Source organism: Thermobia domestica, chromosome 18 (assembly GCF_964235325.1).
Source record: "Thermobia domestica chromosome 18, izTheDome1.hap1.1, whole genome shotgun sequence".
In the NCBI taxonomy this organism is placed as follows: domain Eukaryota; kingdom Metazoa; phylum Arthropoda; class Insecta; order Zygentoma; family Lepismatidae; genus Thermobia; species Thermobia domestica.
This window is the reverse complement of record NC_137471.1, coordinates 15,605,079-15,618,289: the sequence shown is the minus strand read 5'-3', so window position 1 is coordinate 15,618,289 and position 13,211 is coordinate 15,605,079. Positions and strand designations below refer to the sequence as shown.

At 36.1% G+C, this 13,211-nt stretch overlaps 1 protein-coding gene across 3 annotated transcripts in view; it reads right to left on the bottom strand.

The window, feature by feature from the left end:
- LOC145676078 (luciferin 4-monooxygenase-like) overlaps positions 1-13,211 on the bottom strand; it is a 97,203-nt gene that overhangs the window by 40,903 nt on the left and 43,089 nt on the right. For all 3 annotated transcript variants that reach the window (XM_081746951.1, XM_081746949.1, XM_081746952.1), the window contains 2 exons: positions 12,112-12,268; positions 6,992-7,165 (listed from right to left, as the gene is read on the bottom strand). In XM_081746951.1, the coding sequence (XP_081603077.1) occupies positions 6,992-7,165; positions 12,112-12,268 (331 nt within the window). The remainder of the gene's footprint in view (positions 1-6,991; positions 7,166-12,111; positions 12,269-13,211) is intronic.

Genomic DNA, 13,211 nt, shown 5'->3' with positions numbered 1-13,211 from the left:
TTTTGGGATTCCCGGGTAAGTGTCATTAGGACACACTCGCTATTACGGCCCTCGCTTATTATTTTTTTTAAAAAAATTTTCTTCATTGAAAATGTTCTTATATTTTCACAATTATACACAAAATAATGTATCTCTATTTGTTTAGAACCTTCAGTTTATTTTTACTTTTAAAACTTCAATGTCATTCATTATTGCAATATACTCATATGATCTTCATCAAACGTAGGTTTTAGTGGCACACTTTGACTTGTTTGTTGTAAACCTGCAAATATTCTCCTGTCGAGATTTTTGGTTCCCGAGTTATGGTTTATCAAAATTGAAATTTGGGCTTAGTTAACCCTTTCCCTCAAATTTGTTTTGACACAGCAAGCTGTACTGCTCGGATTTATTTTGAGATAATTTCAGTGATTTCTGCTTACTACCATTTCAATACAAATAACCAACCACATTACAGACAATACCTTTGTTTTATTTAAAAATACATCAGAAATTAAGCATAAACTGCCCTTTTATACATATCTGTTACCTATATTTGCGCTGTGTGTGATATTTTTCGAAACATTCACCTGGATGCAATCCAGGTTTTCTGGAGCACGTATTACAAAAATACACAGTCTCTCTCCTCCCAGCTTTTACTATTCTATCACTGCACACTGCACAGGCTTTGGAATTGCTCTTTGGATTGGAATATATAAAATGTGGTGCACCATTCAGTCTTTCTTCCGTATCTGTAGACGACAGCCTCCCTCGCTTTCGTTGTGTATTTCGGACATTGTCTACCAGCTGAGTAATCAACTTTTTTCTGTAGTCAATATGGGCAACTCTTGGATTTTGATTCATTTGTCTCTGCGTGTTGAATAATAAGAAACTATTCACAACTGTTATCTCTAATAGCCAGAAAAATAACTTTCTCCACCATTTCACCGATTTACGCATAAAACTGGCAGCAGTAGTTGACTAAGGAACGGCCGAGTAAGGAGTTGAATAGACGGCCAAAAGATGGCAGAAGTTGTCGACTAAATCATACAATCGGGGCTCTGTCGACATGCGAGCAATTAAATCGTCAAAATTAGTGCGGGGTAGCCCCGACATACGAGCGGAAAGGAAAATTTCGAATGTCGGGGCTCTCGCCGCATTCGAGGGGAAAGGGTTAAATTTCCCAACTTGATATTTAGTTCAAAAATACTAGAAGGAAACCTCTTAAAATGAGAATTTGAACCACAAGAAACCAACGTAACTCGAATAATGAGATGAATAAAGAAGTGTAAAACCAACGAAGGAAGACTTTTTTCAGCCTTCGGGAAATTTACTAGTTACAGACCATCAGCTCAAAACCATCTAAATTTTTCCACCAGTTTTGTTGCAACAGGGCTATATAATAGCAATTTCGCAGTGTACACCACGAGAAGGAATTTAGATTTTTCTTTTCGTAAACCAAACTTCCTTAGAATATCAATTTTACCAATTTATATCTAGTAACAGATTAGTATTTTGCATACTGACCATTATACTAACCCGCTAATCTCAATATCATTGCGGGTAGTCTACCAAGCAGGATTGATATTCACAATTACTTCCATGATATGGGAATACACGGGGAACCGATTTCTGACTGTCCACATCTTGGTGTTTACTGAATGGATCACGTCCATCCCCATGGTATTCCTAGTTTTATCCTCTATACCCTGGCCAAAATTCATAGTAAACTATCAAGTACTCTTTCAGATTCTGTGTCTCTCGGAGACTAGCAGAATACCCGTTCTTCGCAGGAGGAGAACACATTTCATTTTGGACATAAAGGGCTAAATTTGAATATATATAGTGGCGGATCCAGGATATGATTAAGGGAGGTGCTAAGCCATAGTTTGCCGCTTTATCCAGTACAAAACAAGATTGAAGTCCATTTTATCTAGTGTATACCTGAGCATTAAGGGAGGCGATATAGTCCCCCCCTTGGATCCGCGCCTATATATATATATATATATATATATATATATATATATATATATATATATATATATATATATATATATATATATATATATCCCCTTCTACTTCCCAAGTTGCGCGCCTGAATTTGGATTTAAACGGCATCGGAAGTGTCATTGTTCATCGGCACTAATATCGGTCATTTTAGATTATTTTTTTTTAAAATATCCACCTCTCCCAAGTTGCAACGTCAAAGTGAAATGATTCATCCCACTTCCGAACTTCATCTATGTTGAAAATATGATGGAGATCGGTTGGGTGGTTTAAGAGGTACGAAATCACAAACATAATAACTTTCAATTATATATACAGTGAAACCTCTACTAACGGACACCTCTGTAAAGCGGACACCTCTCATAACCCCCAAACACTGTAATATGAAAAAAACATGTTGACACACCTCTCTAAAGCGGACACTCTCTAGTACGAACACGGACAGTCTTTTCTGTCTCTTATAGGTATTATTTACCTCCATATTACGGACACTTTCTCTAGAAACAAGTTGAAAAGTACAGAAAAAATACATTTTCAGAAATGCATACATGTATCACCAAGAAAGCATTGTAATAACATTTTTCCTCGTCAACTGGCTGTTCAGAAACTCAGATGAAGCGTCTTTGTTTAACAACACCCTCATATCCTTTGATTGCATTCCACTCCCACCCAACCTGTTTTAGAATCAAAAGCGATTGACAGTTGACTGCCATTTGGGATGACACGTCATTTTACTGTTCCGCTGGAATCAAGCAGAAGACATGTTTGGTATTTCTTGTCCGCGTATTCGCATATTGTCTTAGTGCCTCTATTTGTAGACGGAAATCTTTTTTTAAGTCATTCTGCATCGAATAAGCAATAAGGTGTAAGTTGTTGTGAGCTTTCGAAATGCCACGAGAAGCGCTAATGTTAAAATCGAAATGATTGAGTTTTGGAAGAATACTGAGGTGTGCGAAGGATAGCTGAAAATTTTTGTATCGGTAAACCACAAGAGATAATATAAAACCAAGACAAGTTAATAAAGTTGTGATGTGAAAATGACAATGAAAATAGTGTCTCATTGCTTTGAACAAAGTTAATGTGCAAGTGAATGTTTTAACAGAGTGCGGAATGAAAAAAAAAATCCTGTGTTAGGGTCGATGCTAAAAGCTAAGAATTTGGAGGTAGCAATAGAAATGAATGTTTCAGATTTCAAGGTCTCAAACGAGTGGTTAGAGAAGTTTCGGATTAGACACAAAATTTCTTTCAAAGCGATTTGTGGAGAATCCGCAGGTGTCGACATGCCCACAGTCATAGAAAGGTTTGATAAATTACCTTCAATAGTTTGTAATTACATATAACCTTATTTACTAATTTACGTAAGAAAATATCGAAACCTCTCTAAGACGGACACCTCTCTATAGCGGACAATTTTTGATTCCCCACGGCTGTCCGCTTTAGAGAGGTTTCACTGTATATATATCGGATGTTCTAAAAATGGCGCCCTCGGACCACAGAGCATTATTCTACAAGTTAAAATAAAGCAAAAAATATATATATTTGTATACCTTTCGAGTCATCGTCTGGAGAGACAAATTGCACTATGTGGCAACATGTACCGATCTATCAAATAATTATATCAATTCTTTCCAGATGGCAACTAAAGTTAATATTGATTGTTACTAGCATTATTTATTAGTGTAGCAGTGAATTCAACTGCTTTGTTGAATTCGTAGAGTAATGCTAATGGCTTCAAGTTAATCTGTGACGTTGCCACATTGTGAAATTTTGATTTCCCACAGCGGCTGAAGGAGGTCCCGAAGCAAGGGAGCCGATCCTGGGGGGCCGGGGGACCTGGGCCCCGCAAACTCATGTGGGTCCCTTGGCATAATTTGAATGCAATTTGTCTTAAAATCCTCATATATATATATATATATATATATATATATATATATATATATATATATATATATATATATATATATATATATATATACCTTCTGCATCTGAATGGGTCCCCCAAATTTACAGAGAAATCAGTGCCCTTGACCCGGAGGGCATTCCATCATATAACATTATCGCTTTATTTTGTAGAAGAGTGCTCTGTGGTCCGGGGCGTCATTTTTAGAACACCCGATATATATATATATATATATATATATATATATATATATATATATACAGTGAAACCTGTCTTTAGCGGAATCGAGCGGGACTTGCAAAAATTTCCGTTAAAGTCAGGTTTCCGCTTAGTGGAGGTAGACCTTTCCTTTCTTTTTTTAAAAAAATACATGCTTATAAAGGGGCATACTGATAAAATATATTGCTGTACGTACATTGTTTGATTACAGTACTTCTTTCTTCTACGAATAAATACACAAAAAAATTAAAATGAATACAAAATATGCTATGCATACGTTTTCTTTGTTTTTCTAATAGCCAAGCAGGGTCTTTTGTGTACATTGCTGCTTGGCTGCTTGACTTTCCGCATACACTTTAGCCTGAGAAATTATACTAAGTGAATCAGAATCATTTTTCAAAGGCAAATTTTTGCAGTTCCTTTAAACTTCTGAGAGAATCTTGCTATGTATTTATTCTACACTCTTCTTGGAACTCGGTATCGTATTCCTCTTCTTCCTCTATCTCGTTTTCTTCTTTCCGACATTCCGTATGATTCTTGATGAAGTTGCGGGAATTAAGAACAATTTGTGAGGGTGAATATGAGTAGTGGTTGGGGAAGGTCAACACTGTCCAGAAATATTTAGCAAAAGAACGAACATTTTATCGCAGACAGTGTAATGTATATGTCTCACAGAATGTCTAAACATCTCCTAAAGGCTGTAGTCCGAAACTCAGAATTTTCCTTTAAATGTTTATTTTTCTTTCCGTTGTCCGCGTAACACAGTTTCCGCTTAATGAAGGGAGTTTTACACGTTTTGTTCTCCAAAATTCATGGGACCGTGAAATATTTCCGTTTAAGACAGTTTTCCGTTTAATAAAGGGTCCGTTGAAGACAGGTTTTACTGTATATATATATATATATATATATATATATATATATATATATATATATATATATATATATATATATATATATATATATATATATATATATATATATATATATATATATATATATAAGGATAAACCTACCTAACCTCGTGATATACCTTATTTCGTGATACGAGACAAATTATTCTTCACAGAGAAAGGCATGCATTGTAGATAGAGTTACAGCGGTGCTTAAGAGAGGGCAGGAATACCGACAAGTAGTGAAAAGGTTTTCCAGTGGCAACTGTTACCGTGCGGATGTCACTCACGATGTTAGTTGGTGCACAGGGTAGAAAGCGGTTCTCAGTCAAGTGACCTTCGAAGACCAAATATTTTGTGTCTCTGCACGGTCTGATTGTGTAGCTGTTGTTACAGACGTTTGCTCTAAAAATATTCTGGTTATCATTTTTTGTATAACGTTGAGAAAGTAGTGCAACTGTAAAGCAATAGACGCTTATCAAATTGCATCATATTCTTATAAATTCTGTGCTAGGATAGCTCATGGCCGTTATGAGTTTCCCTCTCTCTTCAACGTTTCCTCTATTAAAGCATTTTCCGTAAATAATATCATATCTGGTTTCAATAAAACGGGAATATTTCCTCCGAATTCTTACGCAGTATCCAGTGAAGCATTTACAACAGTCCCAAGACGTCTCGATTCCTCGCTGGACTCAACTAGGCCTGTATGTGCTGAGAATGAATCACTCACTTAGATCCGTAGTTCTACATTACCGATGGATAGATAGTCTTCTACGTGTACCGAATTTAATTCTGCCTGACAAAAACAATACTGTTTCTAGCAGAAAAGCTCGACGAGACACGAAGGCAACAGTTCATTTTTCTGACCAGGCCACAACGTCGACGGCAATGTCACTACAGTGCAACGTTATTCTTCAGCTAAAAAGAGCAATGTGTCAGCGTAAGCAAATTGATGACTTGAGCGCCAGTTGTAACGAGCGCTACGGTTCGGGAAAGAATCGTAGTCCCTGGATACAGTGTTGCTCCTGTTTACGGTGGTTTCATGAAAGGAGCCAGAATTTTAATTCAGCTGACATAATCATTTTAATGTGTAACATATGTATGATGATAAATGACAGTGATACAGACGGTAACAATTAATGTAACGTGAGTACACTACCGTATCACGAAATTAGGTACACACCCTTACGGAATAAGGTACGGTATCACGAAGTTAGGTAGGTTTACCATATATATATATATATATATATATATACAGGGTGGTGGTAGGTAACTCCACCGACAAACTTTGGGAGGTGATTCCTTATTCCTTATATGAAATGAAATTAAAAAAAGTTCTAATAAACATGGGACGAAAAACATCTCCTTTCAGAGTTATGAGCCGCCGAAAATTCGAAAATTCACGTTTCGAAACGCTCTGCCTTAGAAACTACAGGACCGATTCCAAGCGGTTTAAGAAAGTACAAAGGAACTAGTATGCGCTCTGTCTAAATCTCCATGTTCTACCGTGGTCCGTTATCGGCGAAACGAACTGTAAAAAGGATGTTGAGGTATAGGAATACTCCTTTCAGTACTAATGGCGCGTTCGTTTCGCCGATAACGGAGGATGTTAAAACATGGCTATTTAGATAGATCGCATACTAGTTCCTGTGTAATTCCTTAAACCGCTTGGGATAGGTCCTATAGTTTCTAAGGCAGGGCGTTTCGAAACGTAATTTTTCGAATTTTCGGCGGTTCATAACTCTGAAAGGAGACGTTTTTTGACCTATGTTTATCAGAACTTTTTTCTTTCATTTCATATAAGGAATCACCTCCCAAAGTTTGTCGGTGGAGTTACCTACCACCCTGTATATACATAGATAGATAGATATAGATAAAGCTTTTGATAAACCAAACTCTTCAAATATTTATATCCTCCCCCACTACAAGTCAATTTTATGTTTGTTTTAATGATAAATCTATAATTAATATTAGCAGAAAGAAAACATACTTCACTTACCACAATGATAAGCTTCACATGTGGAAACTTAGAATGAAAGCTCCGGACCGTTTCTGCATCTATGGTTGCTCCACCAGTAAAAATGTATCTCAAACTGCTTAAGTCGTATTTTGTTGTCAGTGGAGTTTTATTAAGCCAGAACACTGTATATGGAAATGTTCCAAACAACTGCGGCTACAATAGGAAGCAATAAAGCGAAATCTTTTATATTTATGGTCAAATTCTTTGGAAAATGTATTTCGAAAACAATAATATTAAAAGATTTCACTCCAATTTCATTCTTATATTTGGCTAGAAATTGTTGGAACGGTATTCCAGGGGCAGAATTACTGTTACTCATGGCGAGGTTGCACTCTCTACATACAACGTGGCCCAAGAGTAGGTATACATCCCTGCAATAATCAAGTATAACATTCTAGTTTATGGGTTTATTTGCATTGGCTGTTCCGAGCTTAAGATATAAGTCAAAACACATTAATAAAGAAACTAAGTCTACCTGATGGAGAGTAGCGTATTTAAGATTTTGTTTCGGGGAGGGCTTTGCTAACTTTCGGGGGGGGGGAGTTTTGCCTGAAAATGTGAAAATTCCAAGGATCTTATAAAATAGAGGATCTGCCCTTACAACAAAATCTTGAAGCCATACGTCACAGTTTCGCCACCCCTACTCTGCCCACTCCGCCCAATAGGATTGCAATGTTTTGAGCCAACAATTATGGCAGAAACGAAAGTATCCAATCAGACGATGGCAGAAACGTGAGTAGCCAATCAGATGTATCGATGCTCGGTTGTTTTTTGGCTTCATCGATTTAATAGGATGAAGATACATACGGGCAGATCCTCTATTTATAACATCCTTGGAAAATTCTGCAAGATATTTCATATACTTTACTGTAGTAAGTAAGATTTCGGGGGGGACTTAAGCCCGGAAGCTCTCCCCCTAAATAAGCCACTGCTGATGGATAACAGTAAGAAATGATATAAAAAGCAATGAGCTGATCAGTACGGTACTGTATATCTACTTTTGGGCCATCCTGTTTAACTGGATGTCTATTAACTTTATATTCATTTAGTTAACTAAAATCAAATGCTTTACCTCTATAAGTGTCGTAAGTGCCATATTTATAAGGTCATTTTTTTTATTGAGAGTATGTGAAACTTTGTTGGCTAAAAATATTAGTCGATTTAACCGAAATAACATTTAAATGCAATCACGGAGATATTTAATTAGCATCTCTGTCAGAAGAAATAAGTACTTACCAAATACTATAAATATATCAAACTCACTTGACCTAAACAGACAAAATTATTTACTCACATACACGAGGCACATCCAGAAACTAAGAGTAATAGATTTTTTTTTTGGGGGGGGGGGTTCAAAAAGAATATTTAAAACAAACTTTTACATGGTTGCATCAGTACATACTGTATGTGAACTATTTTTCCACGTAGTCGCCATCCCTTTCGATGCATTTGGTGAGACGAGGGATCATTTTTTTTTTTTTTTTATGCCTTGGTCAAAGAAGTCTGCCACCACATCTTTTGCCCAATTCTTCACCTCCACCTTCACTTCCTTGTCAGTTGAAAACTTTTTGCTTCTCATGTGCATCTTCAGGGAGGTAAACAGATGATAGTCTGAAGGTGCCAGGTCAGAGAAATATGCGGGGGTGGGGTTCAAACCATACTATCCGTATGACTCCAAAAGTTGTTTTGTTGCATTGGTCACATGTGGTCTGGCACTGTCGTGCAGAAAGCAGATTTCTTTTGTCAACAGTCCCCTCGTCTTTTTCTGAATTGCCCTTCTCAATTGTTTTGATCTTGTTAAAAGCTTTAGACATTAAGATTTTCCGTTCATAACGAGATAACGGATAACGCTGCGAATCTTGCACTTAGCGGCAGATTTTTCGACATTTTTCACGGGAGACGTTACTGTGGCCACAGTTTTGGTCGTACTGACGTGCACAGGTGACCACGTTGATCTAACCTCACTCAACCTCACGCTCACAAACTCATTTCAACCTCACGCTCACAAACTCATTTCGACCTCACGCTCACAACATCATTCTAACCTCATGCTCACTCAACCTCACGCTCACATAACCAGTCTGACCTCACCCTCACTTCGTGAGGATGAGGTCGAGTGAGCGTCAGTTTCGAACTCGTGAGCGCCGATCTCATGAGTTTGGACACCTTTGGTCTCTTCTGGTGCTCACAGATTATAGTCATTTCGTAGGCTCGCGACTAATTAGCAGCGTTGCCAGTTTGTATGGTGACGTCACTTGGGTGTCTGCGTTAGAGATGCAAAAAAGCCGGCTTTTTTGCATCGATGTTTTTTTTCACACAAAAAGCCGGCTTTTTGGAAAAAAAACGAGAATTTTGGAAATTTTGGCTTTTTTCATTTTCATGATTTTTCTATCTAAATAACTTTCTTATAGTATATTCTATAGTTAGATAAGAATTCCACGACCTAAATGCCATATTTAGCTCTGTAATTCACCATCAAGATGGATGGAGCACATGTTTTACGAATTAAAGCTAACATTAAGAATGTAGGGCAATTTTACAGGCTATTTAACTTTATTTTAACTTTTGAGTTATCGACATTTTTTTCCTTCTCTAGATCATTTTAGTTTGTCATCCATGTTTCATTTCTAAGAGCTTAGTACTCTAGCTTCTAGCACAAAAGTTAAACTTACCGGTACGTTTTTCCATATATCCGTCAAAGCATACGTTTTTCAATATGTCCGTCAAACCGTACTTCCACATTTCTGTTATACTGTAGTTGTGCAATGATTTAGCAATAATTTTCCGGATACAACCTTGAAGATCATTTTACACTGAGAATCAGTGGCGAGTTTAGAAAAGTATTTTGGGAGGGTTTTTTTTCTTACTAATGTTTAGTTTTTCTAAACATTCGTAATTTTTATTTGACGGGAGCTTAAAGTTTATGAGTAAAGACATAACTAATAGATATTTCGTTCGTTTTAGACATTCCGCAACTTTGGGGAACAGGCTTCAGTCCGAAAGACCGACCCCCTAACCTTCGCAAAACCGTCACTGCTGGTAATTAGTAATAATAACGATTTAAAAACTTTAAGAAAGGAAATCGGCCAACTCCTACACTCCTAGTCGGCCAGTACACACACTATTTCTACATTCACAGATGGAATGAAGTAAAGCTTTGTCAGAATGGTCGAATGCTGGGTTGAATCCCGGACTTCCCGATAGAAGCGCAAAAACTAACCACTGAGTCATGTTTGTTGTGCAGTTGTATTTAGTTTAAATATATTTCGTAGTCCTTTTTTTTTTTTTTTTTTTTTTTTTTTTTTGATAGAGGGGAGTTCCGTAATGCTATGTTGAATCCCTCTTGTTAAAAATTCAGAAAACTTGAGGATTGGGTAAACCGTGATGGTGGTTGTATAAAACTTAACTGTAGAATTTCAAAAATATACAGAACCAAAAGCTCTAGATGTGCAGCCTTTAAGTGTATCATATAAATCTAAGTATTTCTCTTATGTTTTATTTTAATTTTATTTTGTTTCAAAAAGAGGGTATGGAATATTTTGAAGTAATACATACAATTTTGCTAGTTATTTGTATATTTTTCTAAAAGAAGTTTTTACTTTTAGGGTTGGCTTGTTTACACCAGCTGTTTTTTTTAATAACTGGTTTAAACCCCCCTCCCCCAAAAATAAAAAGGACAAAAATGCGAATCGTGTGAACTTCATGGTGACGTTTCCACATGTCAAAATATCTACATTAGTTTTATTTCCTTTTCACCTTTTAATCAAGGTGTCCATGTTCAATTGTCGGTCGAACCACAACCCTTCTTTCATGTGTAAACCAAGTAGCGGTTCGGATGTCACTTTAACCGAAAGTCTTCTTCTTGATAACCTCGGTATTACGTAAGGATGTTAAGCCTAAACATACAAAACGAAACCAAATTATATATTTCTGCATGCCTGTTGTTTTATAAAGAAGCCAAGGTTACTTAAATATATTGATAGAAATTGGCAAAATTTATCGATTGCCTACGTAGCTTCCAACATTAGCTTGGATTGGACTTTCAATGATATCTACATACTAAATTTGTAATTTAATACCTCAGTTTTTGCGTACTGATTATGATACGTTAACTTTTAAATTTTACATGGAAAGCAATAACAGGATTTTCCCGTTATTGTTTTACATTTAAAATAATGACAGGATTTTCCCAATGGCTAGGGCGGGAGTTTCTCAATTTAAGAAATTTACTGACCGGACTTCTTTAAGCTTATGGGACCTCTTCCGGCATAACCCCGTTGTTGCATAATAACACCAAGGCGAAACAGACTTATTTCTGTGAATATGTAATATAAATACATAAAGCAAAATATCTAAATCAAAAAACCTGGTTTAAACATCCCCGAAAAAACGAGTTTTTAGCATTTTCAAAAAGAACCATGGTTCTTGCCAACCCTGCTTACTTTTGTATGTAGGAGGTTAAAAAAATCTTATTATATACATTGGTTAATCCTTTGGAATTCATAATGTAAAAATGTTGAAGTAAAATTGTTTGAAATATCTTTTCGAAATTAATGGTTTATTTTCGAGGTTTTATATTATCAGCATCAACCACTAATTAAATGACTTTTTGTATTCTAGAGAAGCCAAACAAAGTCTGCTTTATCAATTTAAAGCAGAATTTTGAATAAAGAACAAAATTTCCCAAGCAAAAAAGCGAAGCAGAAAAAACCGAGTTTTTTTTTTCAAAAAAGCCGGTTTTTTTCCGAGCCCTTGCATCTCTAGTCTGCGTACGCCACTTGGAGAGTTCCGTGGAGGAAACTATCCAAGACGAGACAGAATTTTCATGACAAAATACTAAAGAAGATAGGCTCTTCCAATAGAAACAGGTAAATTTTCAGAGACAACATTCTCACGTCTTTTCGAGACGAGACAGTATCATATTTTGTCTTGTAGATAACTCTAATACCATTTTTGAAGCGGGATTATTTTCTTGATTTTACGATGATTTCTCGTACACAATGACTACAAAGATGATAGGGATTTCATCAACTAATAACAAAGTATGAAAAAAAAAATGAGATTTTTCTGAAGTTTTGTAGCTTGATCACGGCTCTTACCTTATATTTTTGAATAGCTTTTAATACTGCCTCTTCAGAATATACAGGTATAGTGTATGCTTGGCGTCCATTCATTAGCTGATACATACTGTAGAGAACTCCGCCGATGTGAAAATTTGAAAATGTAAACATTGTGTCACACTCCGGGAAGATATATCTGAAACCCAAGCAAAATTGTAAAAAATTCAGAGATAGATGTGATTTATAATTATATAATAATGAATGCTCAATATCTAGCAGAAAGATAAAACGTTTTCAATATAATATGGGCGGGGATCGAAATCAGTTACAGCTGGATAAGGTAATTGTAATTTTGCCAGGTACAGTTTCGCCGAGGAGTTCTCGAATAGTGTGATACTAAACTCTTATCACTTTCTATCAATGGAATACACCAGATGATTTTTTATATTGGTATACAGGGTGGCCCAAAAGTACGTATACACCCCTGAATTGATCAAGTAGTTCTAGTTCTAGTTTATGGGTTTATTTGCTTCAGTCTTCCAAGCTTAAGATATACTACGGTGTGACGAAATTATGTTGCACTTCAAATATCTTGGAAATGAATTATCCAAAATAGATGGTTGTCAAAAAGTATTTAAAAGACCTTCATCCAGCAATGGATCGACAATTGTTAATAATAGTATGTGTGAGTTTCAAATATAAATAACCCGCACTATTTCACTCATGTGATCTCAGTTCTCATTCTTGATATGATATTTGAGATTAAGGAATAAACGTCTATACCTTCTGAGAGATCGTACGTTTAATCTCGTAGCTGTAAGAATTTCTAAGAACAAAGACGCTTAAAATAAAATTTCGTTCCCCTGCCCTCCATTAATCTTCTCGTATGTACAGTACAGAGCAAAGTAATGTTCTTCAAATAGGCCAACTGTTTTCGGCTGTGAAAAATTTGTATTCTACAAGCTCTCCTTTCCAGCTGAAATTTGCAATGCACACACTTGCTATGCTAATAGAAATACAAAAGATAACAGAAATCTTATCTGCATGGTTTATTTTCTATTGCCGAAAATTCTGAACAAACGAAAATTTTATGAGAACAATCGTGAACAAACGATACGCATGTTTAATTTTCAAATTCT